This window comes from Rosa rugosa, chromosome 7, assembly GCF_958449725.1.
Source record: "Rosa rugosa chromosome 7, drRosRugo1.1, whole genome shotgun sequence".
In the NCBI taxonomy this organism is placed as follows: domain Eukaryota; kingdom Viridiplantae; phylum Streptophyta; class Magnoliopsida; order Rosales; family Rosaceae; genus Rosa; species Rosa rugosa.
The window spans coordinates 20,710,175-20,736,300 of NC_084826.1; the positions used below are offsets into that span (position 1 = coordinate 20,710,175).

General features: G+C 37.4%; 4 protein-coding genes and 1 non-coding gene across 7 annotated transcripts; 3 read left to right on the plus strand and 2 right to left on the minus strand.

Annotated features, from left to right (window-relative positions):
• The first annotated feature begins 411 nt into the window (after positions 1-411).
• Positions 412-4,152, plus strand: LOC133721648 (histone-lysine N-methyltransferase ATXR4). The gene is made up of 7 exons (XM_062148325.1): positions 412-830; positions 983-1,038; positions 1,804-1,930; positions 2,357-2,426; positions 2,532-2,708; positions 3,075-3,146; positions 3,891-4,152. Exons 1-7 carry the CDS (start codon positions 444-446, stop codon positions 4,007-4,009), a joined length of 1,008 nt encoding a protein of 335 aa, XP_062004309.1. The 5' UTR covers positions 412-443; the 3' UTR covers positions 4,010-4,152.
• A 2,590-nt stretch (positions 4,153-6,742) lies between these two features.
• On the minus strand, positions 6,743-7,272 carry LOC133723021 (uncharacterized). Its single transcript, XM_062149856.1, has 2 exons — positions 7,143-7,272; positions 6,743-7,046 (listed from the first exon to the last, which is right to left on the minus strand). Exons 1-2 carry the CDS (start codon positions 7,220-7,222, stop codon positions 6,743-6,745), a joined length of 384 nt encoding a protein of 127 aa, XP_062005840.1. The 5' UTR covers positions 7,223-7,272.
• Positions 7,273-12,357: 5,085 nt separating this feature from the next.
• On the minus strand, positions 12,358-12,429 carry TRNAG-UCC (transfer RNA glycine (anticodon UCC)). Its single transcript has one exon. It is a non-coding gene; the product is annotated as a tRNA-Gly (tRNA).
• A 305-nt stretch (positions 12,430-12,734) lies between these two features.
• Positions 12,735-15,982, plus strand: LOC133719818 (fatty acyl-CoA reductase 2, chloroplastic). 3 transcript variants are annotated; one of them, XM_062145992.1, is made up of 10 exons: positions 12,735-12,876; positions 13,050-13,412; positions 13,539-13,642; positions 13,771-13,970; positions 14,062-14,162; positions 14,239-14,446; positions 14,617-14,778; positions 14,870-14,951; positions 15,090-15,487; positions 15,592-15,982. In XM_062145992.1, the coding sequence occupies exons 2-10, from the start codon at positions 13,052-13,054 to the stop codon at positions 15,749-15,751; spliced, it is 1,776 nt and encodes a 591-aa protein (XP_062001976.1). In that variant the 5' UTR covers positions 12,735-12,876; positions 13,050-13,051; the 3' UTR covers positions 15,752-15,982. The 3 variants fall into 3 exon arrangements, with proteins under 3 accessions (XP_062001976.1, XP_062001977.1, XP_062001975.1); XM_062145993.1 differs by having other exon boundaries at positions 12,828-12,926; XM_062145991.1 differs by lacking the exon at positions 12,735-12,876 and adding an exon at positions 12,939-12,962.
• Positions 15,983-20,513: 4,531 nt separating this feature from the next.
• Positions 20,514-21,154, plus strand: LOC133723628 (probable small nuclear ribonucleoprotein G). Its single transcript, XM_062150519.1, has one exon. It carries the CDS (start codon positions 20,782-20,784, stop codon positions 21,019-21,021), a length of 240 nt encoding a protein of 79 aa, XP_062006503.1. The 5' UTR covers positions 20,514-20,781; the 3' UTR covers positions 21,022-21,154.
• The last annotated feature ends 4,972 nt before the right edge of the window (positions 21,155-26,126 follow it).

Genomic DNA, 26,126 nt, shown 5'->3' on the forward strand with positions numbered 1-26,126 from the left:
CTCTCTCGCTTCCAACGCCACCCTTGCCCTCCAATTGGTGAGATTTATGGTCCTACAGCTTATATTTGTAACTTAGCCAATATTTAGTCATGTGAAAAGAAAGAAAGAGATAAAAATGAAGGGAAAAAAAAAAACGAAGAAGAAAAAAAAATAACAGAAAAAACGAAGGAAAAAAAATAACAGAAAAAACGAAGGAAAAAAAATAACAGAAAAAAAAATTTATTAAAAGAAAAAAGAACTGAGGGCATAATGGACATTTTGGTGTCAAAAATTGACGTCGTGTACTGATAGTGGGTCGAGTTTCAGATTTCGTGTACCAAAATGTTTGGTTTGGAACTTTATGTATAAGAATTATTAGTGGCCTTTATTTGGTGTACTGTTTGCGAAATTTTTTTTTTTTTTTTTTTATTAATCAGAAAAAGCCTATATCAAGCTTTGGAGAGATGCGAGTTGAGTCAAACATGGCGCGTGCCATAGTCCGTTATAGCCGTTGGGCTTCGCGCTTCTTAACATCGAATACCCAAAACGAGCCGTTTCTCTCTTCCGCTACCGCCACCTTCTCCACCGCACCGGAAAATGCGAATCCGGGTCGACCCGGACCGCCTCCGATCCGAGTCGCGCTCACCGAGTCATCCGGGCGAGGCGTCTTCGCGACCCGGAAAATCGAGACCGGTGAGCTCTTACACACCGCCAAACCCTTTCTGTCTCACCCTTCTCTCTCCGCCCTCCATAAGGTCTGCTACTTCTGCCTCCGAAAGCTCAAAACCACCGACGCCTCTCAACCCCACCGTGTTTCCTATTGCAGTGAGGAGTGTCGACAACAAGCTAAGGTGGCCCTTTGCTTAGTTGCCTATGTGTAATTCAATATTTGCGGAATGCCCACCAAGTGTTTGATGTTTTGCTTCTGAAAAAGAATTGCTGAGTTTGGCTTTCGTTGAGTCGGAGCTCACTTACAATTTGTGTGTGTTTTCGTGATTTGTAGGGATTCCATGATATTGAGATGACAGCAGATTGGTCAGCTTATGATGACTACTGCCGGTACGCTTTGCTTCCCTTCATTTCATTCATTTGTTTCCGCAACAAAATTGCTTAGCTTCCTGCCATTCTTTAGCAATGTCTCCAATTCCAGAAGAGATTAAAACACTGCCAATCGTTGTGAGTCCTCTTTGTTTGGTAGTAGTTAGTTGTATGCGGTAACAGGTACATGACCGGACTGACCAATTTACAAAGCTGTCAGCAATGCACCTATAACTCAACTCAAACTCACCGTGATGCCATACCATTGCGCCAAGACACACTCTTTATATCTATAACAGAATAATGCCCAATTTCATGCATAAATTACTCATGTTACGTGTAGTATGTGCACAAATTTTTCTGTTTTGCTGTTTTCTTTCGTCATGTTATGTATAGCATTCTAGGAAGACCATCAACCTACTTCACTTTAAAGCCATTTGGGATCTAATGGAAGTCATTGGATTTCCTTGTTTCTTTCAGTATCTGTTATTCTTAAATGGGTTAAACTTTTTTACCCGTTAACAAGGCTTAATGAGCAGACAAACAACAACAACCGCTAGCCGCAATGTTTGTCCTTGATCCCCAAATTACTTCGATTAAACCTTTTTCATAAAAGAGAAATACCAATGCATGTGAAAACTACCCTTGAAGTATATGGTTATTCTTGCCATATATACACATATATTATTACCTGCTCTTTGTCCTGAGAGATGCAAGACATTACTTGGTTGGTGAATGGTAATATATGTTTATTATTCTTATTACTTCTAATTGTCTCTTTTAAAGGTCTAATGGTTTGAAATATCCACTACTTGTAAAGCGGTTGGCTTGTATGGTTATGTCAGGAGCTACACCTGCCAACCTTCTTGACATACTCCAACCTGCCAGCTTATCTCCGGAGATGATTTCTGAGGTTAGTACCTATCTGATTAATTCTTTAAAGATGACATCAGAAGTTACTTGATTTATGGTAACCGATTGAACGAACCAACTTTGAAATCAACTTAAATGCTTGGATGTAATTTCATTGATAGTTCATTTGCCTATGGTTATACTTTAGTAATTTCTCTGACAGTTTATTTATTATTTCTTTTCTCAAGCTGCTGCCAAGTCATATTTCCATTTATTAATAGTTGTATGTGTAATTGAGGAAGTGCATTTTTCATCAGAGCAGGAGTAAAGGAAATTGATAAATGCACAGAGAATAGATTATAACTGATTAGGTCAACTAAAGGGTTTCAATGCTTCATAAAATACAGTATTCATCCAGTCAATCAGTTCATACATTATCAGGAAGACAAATAACAATTAGTTTATGCGATAAGGTGACAATTTTCAGATGGAAGAGGGGTACGGCTTGCTAAGGAATGCCTACATAAACTCAAATATCACGGATGAACAGATGTCCTGTATCCTCCAACTGACAGAAATTTGATTTTACTATCCAAAATTGATTTTTCCCTTGTACTTTAGTAGCAGCATTTTTGGATGATAATTTTCTTTGACGTTATAAGTTTTGACTAAACAATGGTACATCGGCGTACTTGCCCGGATTCGTATTAATGCATTTCGTATTGAGTTGGCTGGGGGATACGATGATCTCCTGTCATCATTAGCAGCCTCTATAGAATCTGAAGCTGCTGTTGGGAATGCTGTTTATATGCTTCCATCCTTTTATAATCATGATTGTGGTAAGTTCATGTCCTTTGCTTTTTATCCTTTTGGTTAAAATTCTATTACCTTGTTTATTTTTTATTGATGGAAGTGCATATTCTGTTAATAGTAAGGGCATAGAAATACAATTGAAGTCGACCACAACAAGTAATTCAGCTAATCATGAATTATCACAAAAGTGATGGAGTTTTTGGTTCCATTTAGTCATCTTCTATATGACAAAAATATAAGTTTAAAATAAAATTTAGTTTTAGACAAGATATAAGACATTGAATACACTGGTTTGGATTCTATGAAAAATGGAACTATGGATTTCTGACGGGTAAGTGGATTTATATCACCAATCTCATATCTGATTCAAAGTAACTGGTTTTTTATTACAGATCCAAATACCCACATTATATGGATAGATAATGCAGATGCGAGATTGAAGGCCCTTCGTGATGTGGATGAAGGTTTGTCAAACATACAATAGTTTTTATAATGGCATTTTTGGTTCCCCCACCTCCACCCTTTTTTTTTTAATTGTTGGTGACCTTTCCCGTTGTCTCAATGCTCGCTAATTGCTTTCGTCATGCTTCGTCTGTGCTAAAATGGGCACCCCTGGGATCCAGTGCCATCTTTCAGATATAGCCTTTGCATTCACCAGTGCCATCTTTCAGATATAGCCCTGCCGACATCCTTTTTAATTCACCAGTGCTATCAATTTCTTTTAAAGAAGGCAGACCTCAACACGCATCTAAGGGTCCATTTGATTCAAATTCAACGAGAAGTCCTTAGAGAGGATCATCAAATTTGTTGTTTCAGACATTTGTCTTAGTACAAGGCCCACGGTTTTACTATAACCATATTGTTAGTAAGCGTGCACATTATGTTGATTGAGTTACAGGATAGGAGATGCGTAATTTTACCAGACTGGCTTTGTGGTACAGAGTTGTCTTTTTTCTTCTTTTTTTTGAACAGTGGTACAGAGTTGTCTAGTATTATGGATTTATAACACTTTTTCTATGTACTGGGTCAAAAATGTGGGAGGAATCCAAGTGGAGGTAGCCAGTAATGTTGTTCTTGTTAACATTTCAACCCATCTTCTAAAGCTGTTTCTTTGATTGACATGATTGTCAACAAATGACAAAAACTTTGTCAGGTTACATTCCAAATAGGACCCAAAGAAATCTAATTACATTATTCATTATTTTCAGGGGAAGAGCTCCGGATATGCTATATTGATGCAAGTATGGATCATGATGCTCGGCAGAGTTTCCTGTCACAAGGATTTGGTTTTCGGTGCAATTGTCCCCGGTGTTTGTCTGGTGATTAATGATCTTAAGATGTTTAGTTTCTTCAGACAAAAATAAGAGATGTATAAATGTATTGTTGTGATGATAAATGTTTTGCAGCCTGTACTGTACTCATGTATTTAGATTTTAGATATTGCTCGCTCTTGGTCATCCTTTGTTTTTACGTTCTGTTTCTCTTCTTTTTCGCTCAAAGAAGGAAGGTTCCATGGTCATATATATGGTTTAGTTATAAATATGCAATACTTACTGAGGCATGCCACTGGTGTATGGAAGTGCCGAACAGTGCTGTGGCTCAATACCAGTGTGTTGATTGCACTTTGGTTACAAATATGTAGATAATACGTCGGACTGTTTACTGGGATAACATTTCCCATAAATGCTATGCCTGGACAACAATTGGACACTGCGACGTGTCATATGTGCAAGTCGTTTGGATGCGAAGAAGGGTTTTGAAAACACGTCCGTTTCGGAGTTTAGTTCTCGAGTTTTAGTTCTTGACTTTTGACTCTAAAGCAGTGCTTCTCAGGACTGGAACTAAACCGGCCAAACAGCCAGCCATCTGAATCGTTTGAACAGTGGGGTTAACTAAGAAATTTGCAGCAGTATGATTGAACACGATCATTTCACGTTTTCACATGTACAACACTAAACATTGTACGTGTGGGAATCAGTCAATTAGCAACGCACATCTATGAACTATGAATTCGAAATCAAATTACACCAAAAGGCAAAGAAAAGAACTTCGCTGACCAGCCCTGGTCAGGGTGGGCTGACCACAGCCAATAAAAATTTGACAGCTGTCCATTTATAAAAAATAAAAAAAATTTGCTAGTTGAAACCCCAAACAGAGAAAAGAGATCTCATTTACCGTTTCGGTCTTCTCCAAATCTAACCCCCCCCCCCCCCCCCTCTCTCTCTCTCTCTCTCAATACGGGTTTCCTTTTGCATTCTTTCACTGAATTATAGGGATTGGAAGCGATGGGTATTGGATTGAAATAGAGATAGCGATTGGATTCGAAGAGATGGAGCGATGGGTATTGGAATCGAAGTGAGACGATGGGTACTGGATCACTAATTAGGCGGTATAAAATTTTGTTTCGGTGTTCTAATCCAAAGAGTTCGATCATCAATTCTGGGTAATTAGATTTCGATTTGTGTTCTCGTTTAGCTTCTTGAAACTCTTTCGATGACAAAAGTTGGTTACTTGATTCTAATTGGATACCCTATTGCAGGTTAATGGATAGTGAAAATTGTACTGGATTGCTCTATTGAAGAACAAATGAGTGTGGATTGCTCTATTGAAGAACAAATGAGTCTCTACTATGCGTGTAGAATTCGATGTTTGTTCTGTGATGGTTCAATTTTGGTTTGCAATTTGTGTATCAATGCTCTCAGATTTATTAGAGATTTACATGTATTTTGACATCTTTGGGGTTTTGGTTGTTTAATGTTTGAGGTTTTGGTTGTTATCTTGTAAGAATGTTGCAGTAATCTGCATAGCCAATTGTATTCATTATTTGCTTCTGTAGCAAAAACAGAGAGTAGAAGTTCACAAAGGATTGAAATTGAAAAAAAGATTATGATAAATGAAAACCCTAATGATGGAACATGTATATCAATGGATGAAATGCAAAAATATATCGCTTGAACGAGGATCATTGTACAATGCTTAACAACTTGTCCAAGAAGATCGCATTCTCTAAAACAATCACAAGAAGTTCAACTAAGTGTTGTAAAGCTTGAAAACCAACAACGGATATCAACATACACAAATGTTGGTATGGGATGCGGAACAATAATGAGCAAAAGCCGAGTTGCAAAGGAAATGAGTAAGCACTAATTCTCCCAGTTACAATGTAAATCACAAGCACAAAAACTAGCTAGTTAAAGGGTGTACATCCGAAGGCACAAATTGACCCAGTTGAAGAGTAAATCGATCATCTTGAAAAAGGGTAAAATCCCAATCAAATTCTATTAAATTTACAGACTTTCCATTTCACAGAACACCCTTTGCACCAAAATCAGATAGCAAAACTGAAGCACATTCATTCATACACGGTCTTCTCCAAAATAACTTGAACTATAAAAAGGACCCTTCAGAAAAGTTAACGGTTGCTAGTTCAATACAATATCAGCTGTTGACTGAAGCTTCTATAGACAAATAAGCTTCAGCAGTATCCAAAAGCAAATAAGCTTCAGCAGGGTAGTCATCCAAAATCTCATCCTCTTTACTCAGCATTCACCCCACATCTGAGGTCCCAAGTTCCAATCTCACCTTCCTAAACACAGTTATCAAAGAAACGAATAGTCAACAATAATGTTCTCTCGAGAAATAATGCAACATTGAGAACGACATTGGCCTAAGCATTACAAGAAAGCATGATAGTAATTGCTGGTTTCTCCTTTGGTCTAAAGAGACGCTACTACTGAATAACTTCCAATTCATAAAAGAAAAGTAATGCTCAAGAAAAAACACAACCAAAAGTAATGCTCAGTAATAAACCTAAAGGAAATATTGCTATATAGTAATGCACTAAGCCATCCATCATCTGCGACATAGCAGATGCATGTTATATTAAAGCCCTCTGACTCTAAGTTTGGACCTCAATAGATCTACCTTGAAAAGTTTTTCGTTTCCTCCTTTCAGCTAAAGATAAGGAGGGCTTTAATATAACATATTTGTGTTCTGCAACCTTCACAAAAGAAAGGAATCAAAGAATAAAAGAATCATTATAGCAGATCAAATAATTGAGCTAAAACTCCTCAGTGAACATGAAAAACTCCTCATTGTTTTTTCTACTGTTTCTTATCCTCACATTGAATCCATGTTTGCCACCATAATTCTTATAGGACTTATATGCACTCTCAACATCTATAAACTCTTTTCCAAGTATCACCTCTTCAATTGCCTCTTCATTGTTTTCAATTTCATTCACTACATGCAAATCATCAGTAGGCTCACAATGAGAATCATCACACTGCTCTTTACCTTGTAAGTCCTCGGAATCACTTATTGGTTGATTGCCCAAGCTTGTACAATTTTCACTATCCATTAACCTGCAACAGGGTATCCAATTAGAATCAAGTAACCAACTTTTGTCATCGAAAGAGTTTCAAGAAGCTAAACGAGAACACAAATCGAAATCTAATTACCCAGAATTGATGATCGAACTCTTTGGATTAGAACACCGAAACAAAATTTTATACCGCCTAATCAGTGATCCAGTACCCATCGTCTCGCTTCGATTCCAATACCCATCGCTCCATCTCTTCGAATCCAATCGCTATCTCTATTTCAATCCAATACCCATCGCTTCCAATCCCTATAATTCAGTGAAAGAATGCAAAGACAGAGAGAGAGAGAGAGAGGGGGGGGGGGGTTAGATTTGGAGAAGACCGAAACGGTAAATGAGATCTCTTTTCTCTGTTTGGGGTTTCAACTAGCAAATTTTTTTTTTTTTTATAAATGGACAGCTGTCAAATTTTTATTGGCTGTGGTCAGCCCACCCTGACCAGGGCTGGTCAGCGAAGTTCTTTCCAAAGGCAAATATAGAAAGAAAAATAAATAGAAAAAAAAAAAAAGCCTCTGCCGGGAGTCTAACCCGGGTCTATTGCTTGGAAGGCAATTATCCTAATCAGCTCAATCCAACCGTCCAACTTGGAGGGCTCAACACAAGGATCAACTTTAATACCTGGGATTTGAGCCAACTCAGCTTAGATCACCGCCGCAAGCCCAAAATCACTATTCTTCTTGAGTTGAAGCTCCTACGGTACAAATCGATCAACACCACCACCTAGGACTAAAAGAGGATGCTTCCGGGAGCAAAATGAGACCGGTTTCGAGCCTTGCCGTCACCGGAGCACGGAGAACCAACCAGGTCCGCCGCTGCTCGACTTCGCCACTTCGATCCGCCACCGTGGGTGAGAATCGCCGCAAGAGACCACCGTAGGAAGGACCGAAACAAGGAGAGAAGTCGATCTGAGTTGGCGTCGTCGTCTGTAGTCGCCGAAGTAACGAGTTCCGGCTAGGTCGGAATACCGGGTCCGAGTTGAGTCAGCCTGAAGTTGAGAGAGAATGGATTTTTTGGAATTTTCTAGAAACGCACGAAAAAGGAAAGTGAATTCCTTTTCCGGAAATCCTCTATTTATAGCAAGTTTCCGAAAATGGTAGATTTTTCCGTTGACCATAACTTTCTCGTACGAACTCAAATTTATGCGTGCCGCATGTCCACGTACTCGTATCAACGCGCTCTACAACTTTTGTGAAGGAAGTTTTTGGAGAAACCCAACGAATAAAAATGTCAACCTTTTGACCCCTCGAAAATAAAACGTTTCAAGTAAGTATTCGTCCGTAATACTTCCACATCATCCCCGAACTACCTATTCGTACCAACAACCACCGAATAAATTTCAAAAAATCCTCGAAAAATAATAATGAATTTTCGGGGTATTACATTCTACCCTCTTTAAAGAAATTTTGTCTCGAAATTTAAATGTACTACACCAACAAGTACTAGTAAGTATACTACCAAATGCATGTGGTCCTTTTTGGTGATTTTCTTAATGAGTTCATTTAATGAAACTACCGAATGCATGTGGTCCTTTTTATAGTGAATGATACATTACTGAATAAAGAAAAAGATACAATCTTGACTGTAAGTTTCGAGACTGTATTGACTGCGTGAATTCAAAGTTGAGAATCAATGCGCGGTTACATGCCTTTGAATGCAGTAACTGTTAACCTGATAATTAAAACTCATAATAGTGCATTTAATCTCTGCGCTTTTAAATATCCTGAATCATTTTAACACTTGCATCTAATGACCTTTATGAACTTGACTAACACCATTCAATCGCGGCTATTCATTACACCACGGGCATTCAATAGCAGTCATTAATTATGTAGTGGCTGATTAGCCGCAGTCATTCATTACGCCTTGTGGGTCGAGCCCACTTTTCTGCCACGTAGGCCTTGCCAAATTTAGGTGGAAACACCAAGATGATTTATACCAAGAATCCAAGATGGTATTTTAGAAAGAAGAAAAAAAAAACTGCATTTATGTTAAAAAATGACATGTACCAAGAATCGTGAGAAATTTTAAATACACCCCCTCAATTACTTAATGCACACCCCTTACATTCTCTTATCTAAATTTTTCATCAAACTTCCAACTATGCTCCTCCTCATGAAATAAACAAATAAAAAAACTTCAAAAAAGAAAATTTCATCAGCTATGTATCTTAAATTTTTGTTTAATACATTCTTTTACTATAATATTTTATCTTAAATTTTTGATTAATACATTCTTTTACTATAATTTTTTTAACTTATTTTGGAATTAATTGCTAATTAATGAATGGCTACAATAAGGTAATTACTATTTAATTTGGCCACATATCAATAAAGTAATTACTAATTACTTTTCTTCTTTCTCACATCAATGAGGTTGGTATATCGCTAGAAGATTGAATAACTTGACTTGCTTACATTTTTTGTTCTTCAAGTTGATGTCTCTAAGATTTTAAAAAATTCCATATATGTCAATATCTTCATGATCCATATAGTTATGGTCAATATTAAAATTGGTAAAGAATGAGCCATGGTGATTTTTTGTCAAACGATGTTCATATATGCAAGATGTATTTGATTATTTTATAACCTCTTTTAATATGTTTCAACCAATTCGGTTGCTTGTTAGTTCTTCGAGTGAACTACAATTATTTCACAATTATTTCATTTATCAATGACGCTCACGTATAGAGGTTCTGCATTAAGTAATTGGGAGTACTTCTCCAAGAATCAATGACGTTCACGTATAAAACTTCTCCAAGAATCCAAGATGAGTACTTAATGCCCATATATCCTTTTGTCTAAATTTTTCATCAAACTTCCAGCTATGCTCCTCCTCATGAAATAAACAAATATAGAAACTTCAAAAAAGAAAATTTCATCAGCTATGTATCTTAAATTTTTGTTTAATATATTCTTTTACTATAATTTTTTAACTTATTGTGGAATTAATTGCAAATTAATGAATGACTACAATGAGGTAATTACTATTTAATTTGGCCACATATCAATAAAGTAATTACTAATTACTTTTCTTCTTTCTCACATCAATGAGGTTGGTATATCGCTAGAAGATTGAATAACTTAACTTTCTTACATTTGTTGTTCTTCAAGTTGATGTCTCTAAGATTTTAAAAAATTCCATATATGTCAATATCTTCATGATCCATAATTAAAATCGGTAAAGAATGAGCCATGGTGATTGTTTGGCAAACGATGTGATTGATGATGATGTATTCATATATGCAAGATATATTTGATTGTTTTATAACATCTTTTAATATGTTTCAACCAATTTGGTTGCTTGTTAGTTATTCATCACGTGAACTACATTTATTTCATTTATCAATGACGTTCATGTATAGAGATTGGGCATTAAGTAATTGGGAGTACTTCTCCAAGAATCAATGACGTTTTATGCGTGAACTTCTCCAAGAATCCAAGATGAGCTTAATGCCCCTTATATTCTTTTGTCTAAATTTTTCATCAAACTTCCAGCTATGCCCCTCCTCATGAAATAAACAAATAAAAAAACTTCAAAAAAGAAAATTGCATCGGCTATGTATCTTAAATTTTTGTTTAATACATTCTTTTACTATAATTTTTTAACTTATAGTGGAATTAATTACTTAATGAATGACTACAATAAGGTAATTACTAATTAATTCGGCCACATATCAATAAAGTCTTTTGTTCTTTCTCAAATCAATGAGGTTGGTATATCGCTAGAAGATTAAATAACTTAACTTTCTTACATTTGTTGTTCTTCAAGTCGATGTCTAGTCATAGTCAATATTAAAATTGGTAAAGAATAAGCCATGGTGATTGTTTGGCAAATGATGTAATTGATGATGATGTATTCATATATGCAAGATAACCAATTTGGTTCCTTGATAGTTCTTAACGTGAACGACAATTATTTCATTTATCAATGATAGCAGTCTATCAATTTTTCATTTATCAATGACGTTCATGTATAGAGATTGGGCATTAAGTAATTGGGAGTACTTCTCCAAGAATCAATGACGTTTTATACGTGAATTTCTCCAAGAATCCAAGATGAGTACTTAATGCCCGTTATATTCTTTTGTCTAAATTTTTCATTAAACTTCCAGCTATGCCCCTCCTCATGAAATAAACAAATAAAAAAACTTCAAAAAAGAAAATTTCATCGGCTATGTATCTTAAATTTTTGTTTAATACATTCTTTTACTATAATTTTTAACTTATAGTGGAATTAATTACTTAATGAATGACTACAATAAGGTAATTACTAATTAATTCGGCCACATATCAATAAAGTCTTTTGTTCTTTCTCAAATCAATGAGGTTGGTATATCGCTAGAAGATTAAATAACTTAACTTTCTTACATTTGTTGTTCTTCAAGTTGATGTCTAGTCATGGTCAATATTAAAATTGGTAAAGAATAAGCCAAGGTGATTGTTTGGCAAATGATGTAATTGATGATGATTTATTCATATATGCAAGATAACCAATTTGGTTCCTTGATAGTTCTTCACGTGAATGACAATTATTTCATTTATCAATGACGTTCACGTATAGAGGGTGTGCATTACAACTTCTCCAAGAGTCCAAGATAAGTTTTGGGTGTTTCTAAATGTACCCAGCAAACTTCTTAGTATACCCAGCAAATTTATTTGTTTTTAAATATATCTAATTAAACCAATTACTTTCCCAAACTGCCCTTATCTTGTACCCAACAAAAAAACACAACACAACGATGAAACTTCAAAGCGGAGGTACTATGGCTGTGTCTGGTTCAAGTACAACAGATTGGATTTGATTACAAATCTAATTCTGATCAAGCTGGAGTAGATTAGAGTGTGAGAGGAGGTTTAGACTTAATGTGTCATATACCTGACGATATCCATTTTTGAAATTAGTTCCGTATATGACTAGATTTGGGAGTTAAGGTGGTTTGATGGTGTTGAAACTTGAAAGTAAGATAGTGAGAGGGACAAAGAGATGGACAGAGAGAGTTCATGATTATAGTCTTGGCTTTGATTGGAAGAAAGAAGGGGAAGAGATAGATTATTCCATCTTTCCATACCATTTCATGCTTTGTGTAGTTGTTCTCTTTCAAGATCCAAGAAGTGTTCTTATAACCTCCAAATTGCCGACAAATGTCTTCCTTTATTGTTATTTCCTTGATGATTATTCACACAACCACAATCCATAGGAGGAAGGGTGAAACCCCACAATAACACATCCAGTTATCCATATGATTTTCAGTTTCTCGTAAGAAAAAAGTCTTTCAAAGAATAGAAGTAACAGAATGCGTCTGCCGGGAGTCGAACCCGGGTCTATTGCTTGGAAGGCAATTATCCTAACCGTTGGACTACAAACGCTAGTTGAGAAGAAGTGATATTAAAATACATAATATTTGTTAAAATAAGTTCAGAAAAAAAAAAATGAAGGAATAAATTCGTAAATTACATATAGTAAATGCATTGACCGATTTCCCCAGCAAACTAGCTATATGCAATTATGCATTGTATACATTTGAGCCCTTTTTTGGATCTCCCACACCCTTTTTTACCCCTGCATTTTTGGGTTTGAATATATTGATAAGCATAGAAAACCTACCTCACCCAAAGAACACTAATCAATTATCAAAACCCAGTGGAGAGGAGAAGAGTTCCCGCCAACTTAGCCGTCGGTAAAATAGTGTGAAGGAGTTGGCAAAAAGATTGCCCTTCTGCCAAATAATGTCACTATATAATCACCTACCTCCCATCTTCCTCTCTTCAAAGTTTATACCCAAACCAAACCCTCTTCAATCTTTTAGAGTTTAGGTAGTTTACTTGCTTCCTTTTCATTTTGGTTCATGAAGTGTTTAGCTAAGGTTTCAAGCCAACCATGCATTTTTAACTTCAAACAAGTTATACTTTGTTTGTTGACCTCTTTTTCTTTTCTTTTTTTCTCTTTCATGATCTGATCTTAATTGCTTCCCATTCTTCCTTGGCAGTGATGGAAGCTTCATTGCTGAGCTCTTTCTCTTCAACGATTAATGCACCAAATAAACTTGCGAGACTGTCAGAAAAGTGGGATTGGTGCTTGTTGAGGAGAAAAAAGAGTAGTTTGGCTGTGTGCCAAGGAGCATCATCAGGTGGAAATGCCAAAAAGATTAGTGGTTTTTCTTCTGCCGCAACTCTAATGGACGCAGGAAGCCTTGTTTTGTCTCCAAATGATCAGAAGGTCCAGAAGGAGAACAACATTGCAGTCAAGGATTTGGTGCCTTTTGTGGAGATGCATGACGGTATTGGAATTGTAAAGTTTCTTAAAGGAAAAGGGTTCTTCATTACTGGCGGAACCGGGTTTCTAGCAAAAGGTTCATTCTTTACGCGCATGTATATATCTTGGTCATTATGCCACATGTTTATGCATTTCCATAAAAACTACATATATTCAGCAAAAGCCCTTTTTTTTTTTTTTTTCTGTTTGTCTAAATATCCAGTTCTTATTGAGAAGATTTTACGGACCGCACCTGGTGTGGGGAAGATATATCTCTTGATCAAGGCCAAAAACAAGGAGGCTGCAATGGAAAGATTAAAAAGTGAAGTATGTTTTTATTTTACTTTTCCTGTAACTTGATTTTTTTTCTTTTTTCGATCCTTCTCTAACCATTCATCAATATTCCATTTCCGAGCTCCTAACTCTGAGTTGCGATGTATGGTGGTGTTCTTTAGATCATAAGCACAGAGCTTTTCAAAGGTCTTAGACAAACTTATGGAAAATCTTACCAAGCCTTCATGTTGAGCAAGCTAGTTCCGGTGGTTGGAAATGTATGTGAATCGGATCTTGGGCTAGGAGACGATATAGCTGCTTTGATTGCTAAAGAAGTTGATGTTGTTATAAATTCTGCAGCTAACACAACATTTCATGAAAGGTGATGACCTTTTACCTCTGAAAGTTCTGATTTCTACTCTATGTTTGTGTGATTTCTAATTGTTATAGATTTCTACCATTATGTTTTGAAGATATGATGTAGCTTTAGATATAAACACAAAAGGACCTTGCCACCTTATGGCCTTTGCAAAGAAGTGCAAGAGACTTAAGCTCTTTCTGCAAGTATCAACAGGTAAGAGATGTTCTATGGCAATATTTATGAAATTGTGGTATCACTTTAAATATCTGTTTCCTTCTCTAATGTACAGCATATGTCAATGGACAAAGACAAGGGAGAATTATGGAAAAGCCATTTTATATAGGAGAAAGCATAACAGGAGAGAATTCCACCTCTGATACCCCACCAGGATTTGATCCACTGGATGTTGAAAATGAAATAAAGTTGGCTATGAACTCCAAGGGAGCTTATGAAGATAATGAGGTAGCTCAAAAGATGAAAGATCTGGGTTTAGAAAGGTAATGAGTTTCGCGCTCTATATTTCTTCAAACTTTTTCTCTAATTACTTGGTTTCCAAGAAGATAACAAGATAGGACTGAGAGATTTGAACGAAAGAACCAGGTTGAGATCTGAAATACATTGATCATTGATTTATTGTTTTAACATGACAAGATTATCATATAATCAGGGCTAGAAAATATGGATGGCAAGATACATATGTATTCACCAAGGCCATGGGAGAAATGCTGATTGATGATATGAGAGGTGATGTACCAGTAGTCATAATCCGACCTAGTGTCATCGAAAGCACTTGCAAAGAGCCATTTCCTGGATGGATGCAAGGAAATAGGTAGATCTTTAAAGTGTAGTTGCCTTTAGTCTGAAATTGCTTTTCCATAAGCTTTGAAATAAACATTCATCAATTCTCTCTATGTTCTCAGGATGATGGATCCAATTGTTTTATACTATGGAAAAGGACAGCTCACAGGTTTTCTAGTAGACCCTAATGGGGTACTTGATGTGGTATTTAATCTCTATCTACTAATATATACAAAAAAGTGTTCATCATCCAGAAAATCACACTCGGATCAAAATAAAAAAATCCAGAAAATCACATTTTTAATCTCTGAATATATCTGATCTCTTGACATGAATGCTCAGGTTCCGGCTGACATGGTTGTTAACGCAACTTTGGCTGCCATTGCAAAGCATGGAATGGCTCAGAAACCAGACATCAATGTCTACCAGATTACTTCATCAGTTGTGAACCCATTAAACTTCCAAGATTTGTGTAGACTGATGTATGAACATTACAACTCCTCACCCTGTATGGACTCGAAAGGCAGGCCAATCAACGTTCCATCAATGAAGCTCTTCAGCTCCATGGAAGATTTCTCTGCTCACATTTGGAGAGATGCCATTCAACGAAGCGGGTTGACAGCTTTGGCTTCCTCGAATGGGAAGCTGTCTCAGAAACTTGAGACGATGTGCAGAAAGTCAGTAGAGCAAGCAAAGTACTTGGCTAGTATTTATGAGCCTTATACTTTCTATGGTGGAAGGTATGGTAGCTATCAACAATCCCATTGTGACTTCATTTAGATTATGACTAGGCATATGTGAGACGGTTGTTGAATACATAATTTCAATTGAACACTTGATGCAGGTTTGATAACAGCAACACTGAGAGACTAATGGAGAGCATGTCTGAAGAAGAAAAGAAGAAGTTTGAATTTGATGTTGGAAGCTTAGATTGGAAAGACTATATAACAAATGTTCATATTCCAGGTCTTAAAAGGCATGTCTTGAAGGGCAGAGGGGTGTGATGTCTTGTCGCCTTAGACAGCTCAAAGTCCTTCAACTAATTTGTAATAATAAGCCAATACTAAATTATTATTTTTTAGTCTAAAAATGAGGGAAAGGTGAAATGTTGCCTTTCCCCTGATGGTGTAACTTATTTCAGGAAACTTCTGTGATCCATGGTATTGGATTTTCTCATCAGTTCTGTAAAAATCAAGGGTTTCTGTAATTTAATAAAAACTCGAGTGCTTCACTTATGGCTATTGGATGCAAGAGACTACTCAGAATCATCAAAGTTTGAGGATAATGAGATACAGAAATCTCTGCTTTGCATAATGGCAAAAATGGGATCCAGCTGCATGTTAACATGATCGACTTTGCAATTAATCAAAAGCATTACTTTAATAACCCTCTCCCAGTGTGTCTTGGGGGAGGCTAGGGTTTTGAAAGGTAGATCAGAGTTCTCAATGTCAAAGAAGTATGTTTTGACATGGACAACCCTACAGCAAACCTTGGTCTTGCCATCTTTGAAAGATTGGAGCAGTCCTAGGTAGACCAGGGGAAACAGGTTCGATTGGAAAATTCAATTTCCCTTCCCAGGTTCATCTACCATTGCTCCATCTACGGTACGATAATGCATCGCTACAAAGGTACAATTACCCCTATAATGGTAAGCTGTTTGAGCCTGGCTCCATGCAGTGATAGACTAACTCAGTGTGATCTCGTGTTAGTCTAGGACTACATGAAACTAATATTATTTAATGAATGAAATTCCAAAGAATATGATAAAACATGAGAATTTTATCATGGAAGGAACTTAATATTGTTATAAGAGATTGGGACTTGAGACATAGCAAGTAAAGAACCTCCTTTAATCAATGCTTTTCAAACCCTACATGAAAAATAAACCAGCCTCATAGTTCACAGCTGGGTAACTTTGCGGAAGAGGAATAATTTAGCTAGTGATCCTGATGTGCCCCAAGTACCAGCCTCACAGTTCACAGCTGGGTAAGGCAATGATAACATCAGAATAGGTGTTGTCTCCTGTAGTCCTGAACCGGCCTGAAACCACATTCTGATACACCAACTTCTCGGTGGTGCGCAAGTTGTAATCGTCTATTGCAAACTTTGCGATCCCTACTAATTTTTAGGTGATCCACGGGCGTCCAAGTGCTTTGCCCGTGAATCCCAAGAGGAATGAGTAAAACAAGTAGTGCAAGGAAGCAATGGGGATGCATTGTGACCTTCGTCGAACTTTTTCGATTTGGTTATCATTAGTTTCAATCTCTTGATGAGGACAAAAAATGCTGGCCTGGTGCCTGGTTTATATAATGTGTATGAAATTAAAAGATGAATCTTTACATCTTACCAATTAAAAGATGAATCGTTACATCTTTCGAATTAAAAGAAAAGATTTTGGTACGTATGTTTTCAATTTTCACATTTTTTTTTTTTTTTGAAAGGCAATTTTCAATTTTCACATTTATATCCAAAGAATTTATTAGAAATGTTAATTAAGCAATGAAATCAAGGAGAGAATCTCTAGTGAAGACTTATAAGAGTAACCGTGGTGTTCACCTGGTCAGTTGCTGACCAAAGAATTTATGCTCAATAACCCTTAGATTTACATTCAATGGTGGAAAACAAAACACCTCAACTTAATAATAATTATCTCTGCCATTGGATTTACATCCAAAGGTGGTTGAACATTATTTTCTTGGTCAATACGACCAGATGAACATTTTTGTTAAGCAATCAGTGGTGTTCACCTGATCAGTTGCTGACCAAAGAATTTATGCTCAATAACCCTTAGATTTACATCATTGAGAATTTTCACAGAACGGTTGGATGAGTGTTTTATATATGAAATTAAGATATTATTTATTTAATATATAAGTCATCTTACCGTTAATTTAAAAATTATCATGAAGTCCTCATTTTAAATTTGAGAAATTTTAAATACACACCCCAAACTACTTAATACACATCTCTATTATTTTATATTTCAAATCAGATTTTATAGGTAGATTAAATGACCAAAATAGACATCTACGTATTAGAAGAAAAATAATAATAATCTTATCTTCCTTATATGATTCTATAATTATAAACACAATAAATTTCTATACATGGACCCTCATTTTTTTTTTTTTTTGAATAATCATGGATCCTCATTTAAAACAACAATAAAGTTAGAAACCATCTAATTTAAATTTTCCTTAAATAAATTGTAATTAAATGGGGTGAGAACTATAGTAATTTCAAAATCAATGGCATTAAATGTTTTTAAATTTATTTTGAAGTCCTGCCGAAAATATGAGAGCTCTTGCGCTCTCCCATTTGCGGCGGCTTAACCTAGGGTTTCGCCGTCTGATTTCCTTGGCCTGCGTCGATGGCGTTAGTGGTCCTTGGCTGTCGAGTCCTTTGGATTCGAGAATCCCTCATCTTCAACCATCGGGTTGTTGCACTCTTATCTCTGTGCGTTGGCGATGGAGTTCACCCTCTACAGCCGTTACCCATGTCGTTGATGCTCTCTGCATCAGTGATGGTGATGGACGGCGGCGTTGTGGTCTGGTGGACCCAAACCAGACATGGGATCCCGGTCCTCTCATGGAAAGAGGCACTGAGTTAGGGTCCTCTCCGATGGTGGCGATTCGGCGTCTTGGTGCCGATCTGTTGCTTTGACGGTGGTTGGTGACCCCATGTGCATATCCACTCCGGCGGCGGTTCTGGATGCATTTGGTTTTGCGATTAGGCTCTTTGGAATCTGAGGGTTGGAGGATTTGCACTTCGGCCTCCAGGTGGCTAAGGGATCCTCGATCTGGTGTACGCCTGGCGTTGTCAGAGGTGAAACAGTGCAGCTCCGGGGAGCGGCGATGCAGATCTGGAAGGATGCTCAGATGTTTGGGTGTCCAGAATTGGGCTGCAGCCAGGATGCCCAAGTGGTTGGGTGCCCAAATGAGATTATGTTGGGCCTGGACCTTTGTCAAGTTTGCCTCGGCGGATTTCATTTTGGATTCAGGTCAGATTTGGATCCGTATTTGGGACCCCGGTGGTATTCCTTTTCGGATCTTGGATCCGAGACAGCTGCTCATATCGATTCGGTATTGGTTCTGGTTCTTGAGAGTTCGTTTACTAATTTTTGAGTTTCTGACATCCTCGGTTACTTTCGAACTCCTGGTGAGCGAATCTCCTCTTCTAGGTGTTCATATCACCGGTTACGGTTACTATCATATTTACACTGCTCTTGTGATATATGCAGTGCAGCGATGTCGTTTGGCATCAAGTCACATCCTTGTTACTTTTCAATCTAGATGCGTCTGTGCATTTTGTTATCCTTTATTGTTTTGCTACATTTTAGATGTGTTTGTGCATCTTGCTATGTTTTATTGTTTTTCTTTCGATGTTTTTACATCGCTACATGTACTCCTCAGGTTTCACTTAATGTAGTTTGACGTCATTCCCTTCAAAAAAAAAAAAAACAAAAACAAATCGCTTTACTCCCACTTTTAGTTTTTTATTTTTTTATTTTTTTTTATAAAGGGGTTTGGAACCTAGTCAGGCTAGGAGGCTCACCCCCACGCCCATATTATTATTATTTATTTGAGGTAACCGCATCGAGGGGGACGTAATACCTATACCCAGAGCTTTACTCCCACTTTTAGTTCTTTTTTTCTTTTTCTTTTTAAAGTTATGATTAGTCAATTTATTATCCAATATAAAACATCAGAGGTATAAAACTTTGTAATTGTTAATTTGTTTGACCATCCAATGACAATTTCGTAGTTCCGCCATTGTAAAGAAACTACTGATACAGTTTTGGTTGAATGTTCAACTCAAAATTTTATACTTGATCAATATGGTGTTTGGTGGATGAGAACTCAAATAATACAAAACCTATTTCTAACACAAGTAATTAATATGGTCAATTATAAAACACTAATACGTTAATATATACTAATCAAATTAAATAGTAGCCTTAATGTAGTTAAATAATATTGTATTTCACGGTTTTTTAGTTTAAGGATATTTTAGGTAATTTGGGTTGTGTATTTAGTAAAAGAGAAAAATTCAGTTACCCTCCCCAAACTATGTTGCCAAGGCCAATTTGATACCCGAACTCTCAAAAGTATCAATGTGATACCCAAACACATATTTTGACATCAACGTGATACTTCCGTCAAAAATTCGTGACGGTTCCATTAAAAAAGTGACGTGTCAAGCACATAAAGACCAAAAACAAAGAAAAAGACCAATTTACCCTTTTCTTTTGTTAATTCTTTTTTTTTCTTTTTCTTTTTCCTTCTTCTTCATCTTCTCTCTTCCGCATCGACCCGACCTGGCCTCTCTCTTCCGCTCTCCTTCTCTCTGCCATCACCGGGAAACCCAACTTCCGGTTACCACCTCACGTCACCGCCACCATCCTTCGAACCAGCTCCCAATTTCGATCAAAACCCAAAGGCAGCTACCCCAACCGACGGTGGAAAATCGCCGTACACACCACCGCCGATGGCATCGAATCTGCATGCCTTCATTCTCCAACCTCCAGTCCAAATCGAGCTAAACCACCTCCATAAATGGAATCAGCGCCTCACTACCGACCAATAGCCCATAACCTGGACCTCCGATTTCGACCGGAGCCACCCAGCACCGCCGTGAGAGCCACCGACTTACCTTTTTCGTTCGGTAAGCTATATTTCGTCCTCTCCCTTTGGATAATGCCATGAGTCATTGTGAATCGAAAAGCCTAATTCACTGCTCTCTGATTTGGAATATGAGGTTTGTGGGATCTGGAAAATTGAAGCTTTGGAGAAGAAATGAGCTACTGGGTCAGTTTCGACTGAAATCGAAATAAGGAATTCAGATGGTTAATGGATGTGGATTTCTGCGTTTTTGGAGTGTTGGAGGAGAGGAAGCTGCTGGGTTAATTTCAGTTGAAACTGGAAAAGGTGTTTACATGATTGTTGATGGTGAATTGCAGTAATTGGAATTAACTTCCAAATCTGGTAAAGAAGAATCCTTCCTCACCCAAAACCTCTCTCTCTAATCCTTCACCATGAGCAGGTCAGGTCAGCCCCCGGATCTGAAGTACATGGACAAGAAGCTTCAAATCAAGCTAAATGCAAACCGAATGATTGTTGGAACCTTGCGTGGATTTGACCAGTTCATGAATATGGTGGTTGATAACACTGTAGAAGTGAATGGTGATGAAAAGACTGACATGGGCATGGTGGTGATCAGAGGAAACAGTGTGGTTACTGTTGAAGCACTTGAACCTGTGGCCAAAATGCAGTAGTTTTTGTTTTAAAAAAATTTATCTGGATGTAGGATGCAAAGGGAAACTCTGTAACTTTGTTATGATGGTGAGGTGAATTCTATATCACCCTTGCCACCAAGCAGATTGTGATGAATGTAATTCTGTCGTTCTATATGGAATAGCAGTTAATTGAGTGTAAGATACAAAATGTGGTAATGCTACTGCTTTGACTTTTTTTTTTTAAAAAAAAAAAAGTTTGGATACTTGGTAACTTGGATCTGTTACTTGGTGAAGTTGTTAAAAATCAGTAGAATGTTGTTTGTAGTCTCGTGAATGGGAAAGTGTTAAAATGGTGATAAAAAAAAAAAAAAAAAAAGTTGAAGATGAAAAGCATATCTTTTTTTTTTAATATATATATATATAACAAAATTGGTGTAAAAGTACGACTTTGCCCTTAAAATCTAGTCACATGTACGACACGTGATCATTTTTAACGGAACCGTCACAAATTTTAGACAGAAGTATCACGTTGATGTCAAAATATGTGTTTGGGTATCACATTGATACTTTTGAGAGTTCGGGTATCAAATTGGCCTTGGCAACATAGTTTGGGGAGGGTAGCTGAATTTTTCTCTTAGTAAAATATTAGAATGAGAAATTAAATGGTAGGTGTATTGAGTAAGGAGTGTGTATTAAGTAATTAAGGGTGTGTATTTAAAACTTCTCTTTAAATTTTTTATTAGAGCCGCAACATAAATAAGAGATCTCATGCTATGAATTAAAGTCAAAATAACATTGAAGTATTGGGAACAGAAAAATGTGTCCCCTCCCCTGTTTGTTGAGTACAACATTTGGAAAATGGTTCCCTTGTTAATTTCTAGCATTAATTACACAGCGTTTACGATTAATTTGTAAACTGATGGTGTCTTCAATAGTATTAATTTGTTGTTTGCTTTCCTAGTGTGACCAAACACTATAGAAATCTAGATGTAAATTCCAAGTAATAAATTTCCCATCACTTTCATATGGTCATGAACGAAATAAGGCCTCGTTTGGTTCACGGAAGGGAAATCAATTCCCTTGTCTTTCCAGTGGGGAAGGGAAACTAAAGTTCCTGTCAGGTTTCATTTCCTGTGTTTGGTAAAGCAGGGAAAGCATCCAGGAAAGACCATTTGATTTCCCTTCCAGTGTTTGGTTGGTGAAGGAAAGGAAAGTAAAAATATAGCCATGTTTCAATAATACCCTTGTATTTTAATAAAAATACAAACTATGTTTCAGTGGGTATATTTGGCAATTGTATATTTGAGCAGGGTTATTATTGTCCAAAATTGCAGTCATAAATGCTGGGAAAGAAGAGGGGAAAATCAATCCCATGGGTCTTGAGTGGAATGACCTTCCCCCCAATTTTCCCCTCTGTCAGGAAAGTGCTTCCAGATTTTGTGGTTACCAAACAAAGGAAAGGAAAGACTTTCCTTTCCTGATGCCTCAAATCCATGAACCAAACATGGCCTAAGATCTTAATATTGGGATCTTTTTTTTTTTTTTTTTTTATCGAGATCACACGGTTCCTCAAAGGCTTCCTAGGCCAAGAGACTAATCCATGCCTGGGGATCATGTCAGAACGCTTCCTCCCCCTAGCCACCAAGAATATATTGGGATTTAACTCCAATAAGCGTCGGCGGGATTCGAACCCGGGTGTGGGGGTTCCACACCTGGAGGCTCTTACCAACTCGACCACCTGTGGTGGTTAATATTGGGATCTTAAATTTTAATAATTCCTTAAATTTCAATCAAAATATTGAAAATTAGTGGAAAGAAAAGTAAATACACACTGAAATGACTGTATGCAGAGACAATGGTCAGGCCACTTGTCCGAAGAATCTCAAATTTGGGGTTACGGTACCCATGTTGAATTAGGGTTACTACCACGACCCTGGGGTGCACAATAATTTAGGCTGCAAGCAATGATATCACATGAGAATGGTTTGCCCAGAAACCAAATTTGGATCAATAATTCCTAAATTTATCAATGAAATTCATCAATGGGTAACAGACTTACAGCCATGGTCTTATACCAGTTATCAATGAAAATTCTTATTCCGATGAAGAAAACAAAAATTGCATCTGCGCAAAGATGGGGACAATGTCTTGTCCTGTAGTTTTATGTGCTCGAAGAGAATTTTGCAACTGGAACATAATTCCCATACTCCTATGTGCCCAAAGAGAAGTAACTTCTGCACTTTGAAAAGGTGATCGATTCAGACCAAAGCAGCATTTGATTCACAATCCCCAAGAGACATTGCAACTTGAGTAATCCACAACTGGCATATCTAAGAACGGTAAGTATTTGTTAATGAGATTTCTCCAGAAGCAAGAACTCGTAGGCCTTGATTAGGTGCAAGACAGAAGATCTCCATTATACAGGTTATTCAAGATCTTACTGATGTCAGCTCCAAGTGGAAGAGTAGGGACACAGATGTCCTCCACCAGACTGTTTGGAAAACTAGTTAATTTTGCAATCTCAAATATTTCATTTCTCCCATTGCCATCTGACCCCAAGAATGCACACATTTGTGAATCTGGAGCAGCAATCCATGATTTACAAACCTTATGACAAAGTACAAACATCATGCAGGAAACCATGCACCTGAACTAGTCAAATGACTAAAGCTTAAACCAACTGACAGTACCCTGCTCTCCTCAACAAGATAACACTAGAAATGAATGTTTAGATACAATCACTTTCATTCATAATGTGTAATCACTTGATATGTAAGGTGCAGTCCTTAGTAGTTTTCCTACTGTGATACCACTTCTAGACCGATCCAGTCACAACAGGCAAATATTTGATTATGTTCTTTGTCATGATAATCCACAACTGGCATATCCAAGACTAGGACAAAGTATAGTGCTCCTATAGTGAAATCTTCCGTTTTCCATTTTCCATTTTCAAGACCATCCCATCTTGCAGGCGCGGATCCAAAGCAACCATGGGTTGGGCTCAAGCCCTATCGAGAATTTTGGGAAAAAAAATTACCTACATATACTATATACAAAACTACTTCATTTCGTTGTTGAAGCCCCACCCAGAACTGGGTCATACTCTCCTCGGCTCCACTCTCATCTATTAGTGGGTGCAGTCTCTCCACGACTCCATAGGTATATTGCAAACCCCCCCCCCCCCACTCAATAGGCCTTTATCCTTGTCTTCTTGCTTGCCGGTCTCTCCACGACTCCATAAGTTTATTGCAAACCCCCCCCCCCAATAGGCCTTTATCCTTGTCTTCTTGCTTGCCGGTCTCTCCACGACTCCATAAGTTTATTGCAACCCCCCCCCCCCCCCCAATAGGCCTTTATCCTTGTCTTCTTGCTTGCCGGTCTCTCCACGACTCCAAAGGTTTATTGCAAACCCCCCCCCCCTAATAGGCCTTTATCCTTGTCTTCTTGCTTGCCGGTCTCTCCACGACTCCATAGGTTTATTGCAAACACCCCCCCCCCCTCTCAATAGGCCTTTATCCTTGTCTTCTTGCTTGCCGGTCTCTCCACAACTCCATAGGTTTATTGCAACCCCCCCCCCCCCTTAATAGGCCTTTATCCTTGTCTTCTTGCTTAGATTTACATCCAGTGGTGGAAAACAAAACACCTCAATTTAATAATAATTCTCTCTGCCATTGGATTTACATCCAAGGGTGGTTGAACATTATTTTTTTGGTCAATACTGACCAGATGAACATTTTCGTTAAGTAATATACCATGAGAATTTTCACAGAACGGTTGGATGAGTGTTTTATAAATGAAATTAAGATATTATTTATTTAATATATATGTCATCTTACCGTTAATTTAAAAATTATCATGAAGTCCTCATTTTAAATTTTTTATTAGAGCCGCAACTTAAATAAGAGATCTCATGCTATGAATTAAAGTCAAAATAACATTGATGTATTGAGAACAGAAAAATGTGTCCCCTCCCCTGTTTGTTGAGTACAACATTTGGAAAATGGTTCCCTTGTTAATTTCTAGCATTAATTACACAGCGTTTACGATTAATTTGTAAACTGATGGTGTCTTCAATAGTATTAATTTGTTGTTTGCTTTCCTAGTGTGACCAAACACTATAGAAATCTAGATGTAAATTCCAAGTAATAAATTTCCCATCACTTTCATATGGTCATGAACGAAATAAGATCTTAATATTGGGATTTTTTTTTTTTTTTTTTTTATCGAGATCACACGGTTCCTCAAAGGCTTCCTAGGCCCAGAGACTAATCCGTGCCTGGGGATCATGTCAGAACGCTTCCTCCCCCTGGCCACCAAGAATATATTGGGATTTAACTCCAATAAGCGTCGGCGGGATTCGAACCCGGGTGTGGGGGTTCCACACCTGGAGGCTCTTACCAACTCGACCACTTGTGGTGGTTAATATTGGGATCTTAAATTTTAATAATTCCTTAAATTTCAATCAAAATATTGAAAATTAGTGGAAAGAAAAGTAAATACACACTGAAATGACTGTATGCAGAGACAGTGGTCAGGCCACTTGTCCGAAGAATCTCAAATTTGGGGTTACGGTACCCATGTTGAATTAGGGTTACTACCACGCCCCTGGGGTGCACAATAATTTAGGCTGCAAGCAATGATATCACATGAGAATGGTTTGACCAGAAACCAAATTTGGATCAATAATTCCTAAATTTATCAATGAAATTCATCAATGGGTTACAGACTTACAGCCATGGTCTTATACCAGTTATCAATGAAAATTCTTATTCCGATGAAGAAAAAAAAAATTGCATCTGCGCAAAGATGGGGACAATGTCTTGTCCCGTAGTCTTATGTGCTCGAAGAGAATTTTGCAACTGGAACAAAATTCCCATACTCCTATGTGCCCAAAGAAAAGTAACTTCTGCACTTTGAAAAGGTGATCGATTCAGACCAAAGCAACATTTGATTCACAATCCCCAAGAGACATTGCAGCTTGAGTAATCCACAACTGGCATATCTAAGAATGGTAAGTATTTGTTAATGAGATTTCTCCTGAAGCAAGAACTCGTAGGCCTTCATTAGGTGCAAGACAGAAGATCTCCATTATACAGGTTATTCAAGATCTTACTGATGTCAGCTCCAAGTGGAAGAGTAGGGAC

Coding starts and splice junctions, on each gene's coding strand:
- LOC133721648 (XM_062148325.1), top strand. CDS start 444: ATGCGAGTTGAGTCAAACATGGCGCGTGCCATAGTCCGTTATAGCCGT. Junction 1,931..2,356: donor CTCCGGAGATGATTTCTGAG/GTTAGTACCTAT, acceptor GACAATTTTCAG/ATGGAAGAGGGGTACGGCTT. Junction 2,427..2,531: donor CACGGATGAACAGATGTCCT/GTATCCTCCAAC, acceptor TGACGTTATAAG/TTTTGACTAAACAATGGTAC.
- LOC133723021 (XM_062149856.1), bottom strand. CDS start 7,222: ATGGGTACTGGATCACTGATTAGGCGGTATAAAATTTTGTTTCGGTGT. Junction 7,047..7,142: donor AGTTCGATCATCAATTCTGG/GTAATTAGATTT, acceptor ACCCTGTTGCAG/GTTAATGGATAGTGAAAATT.
- LOC133719818 (XM_062145991.1), top strand. Junction 14,447..14,616: donor AAAGATCTGGGTTTAGAAAG/GTAATGAGTTTC, acceptor TCATATAATCAG/GGCTAGAAAATATGGATGGC. Junction 15,488..15,591: donor TATACTTTCTATGGTGGAAG/GTATGGTAGCTA, acceptor CACTTGATGCAG/GTTTGATAACAGCAACACTG.
- LOC133723628 (XM_062150519.1), top strand. CDS start 20,782: ATGAGCAGGTCAGGTCAGCCCCCGGATCTGAAGTACATGGACAAGAAG.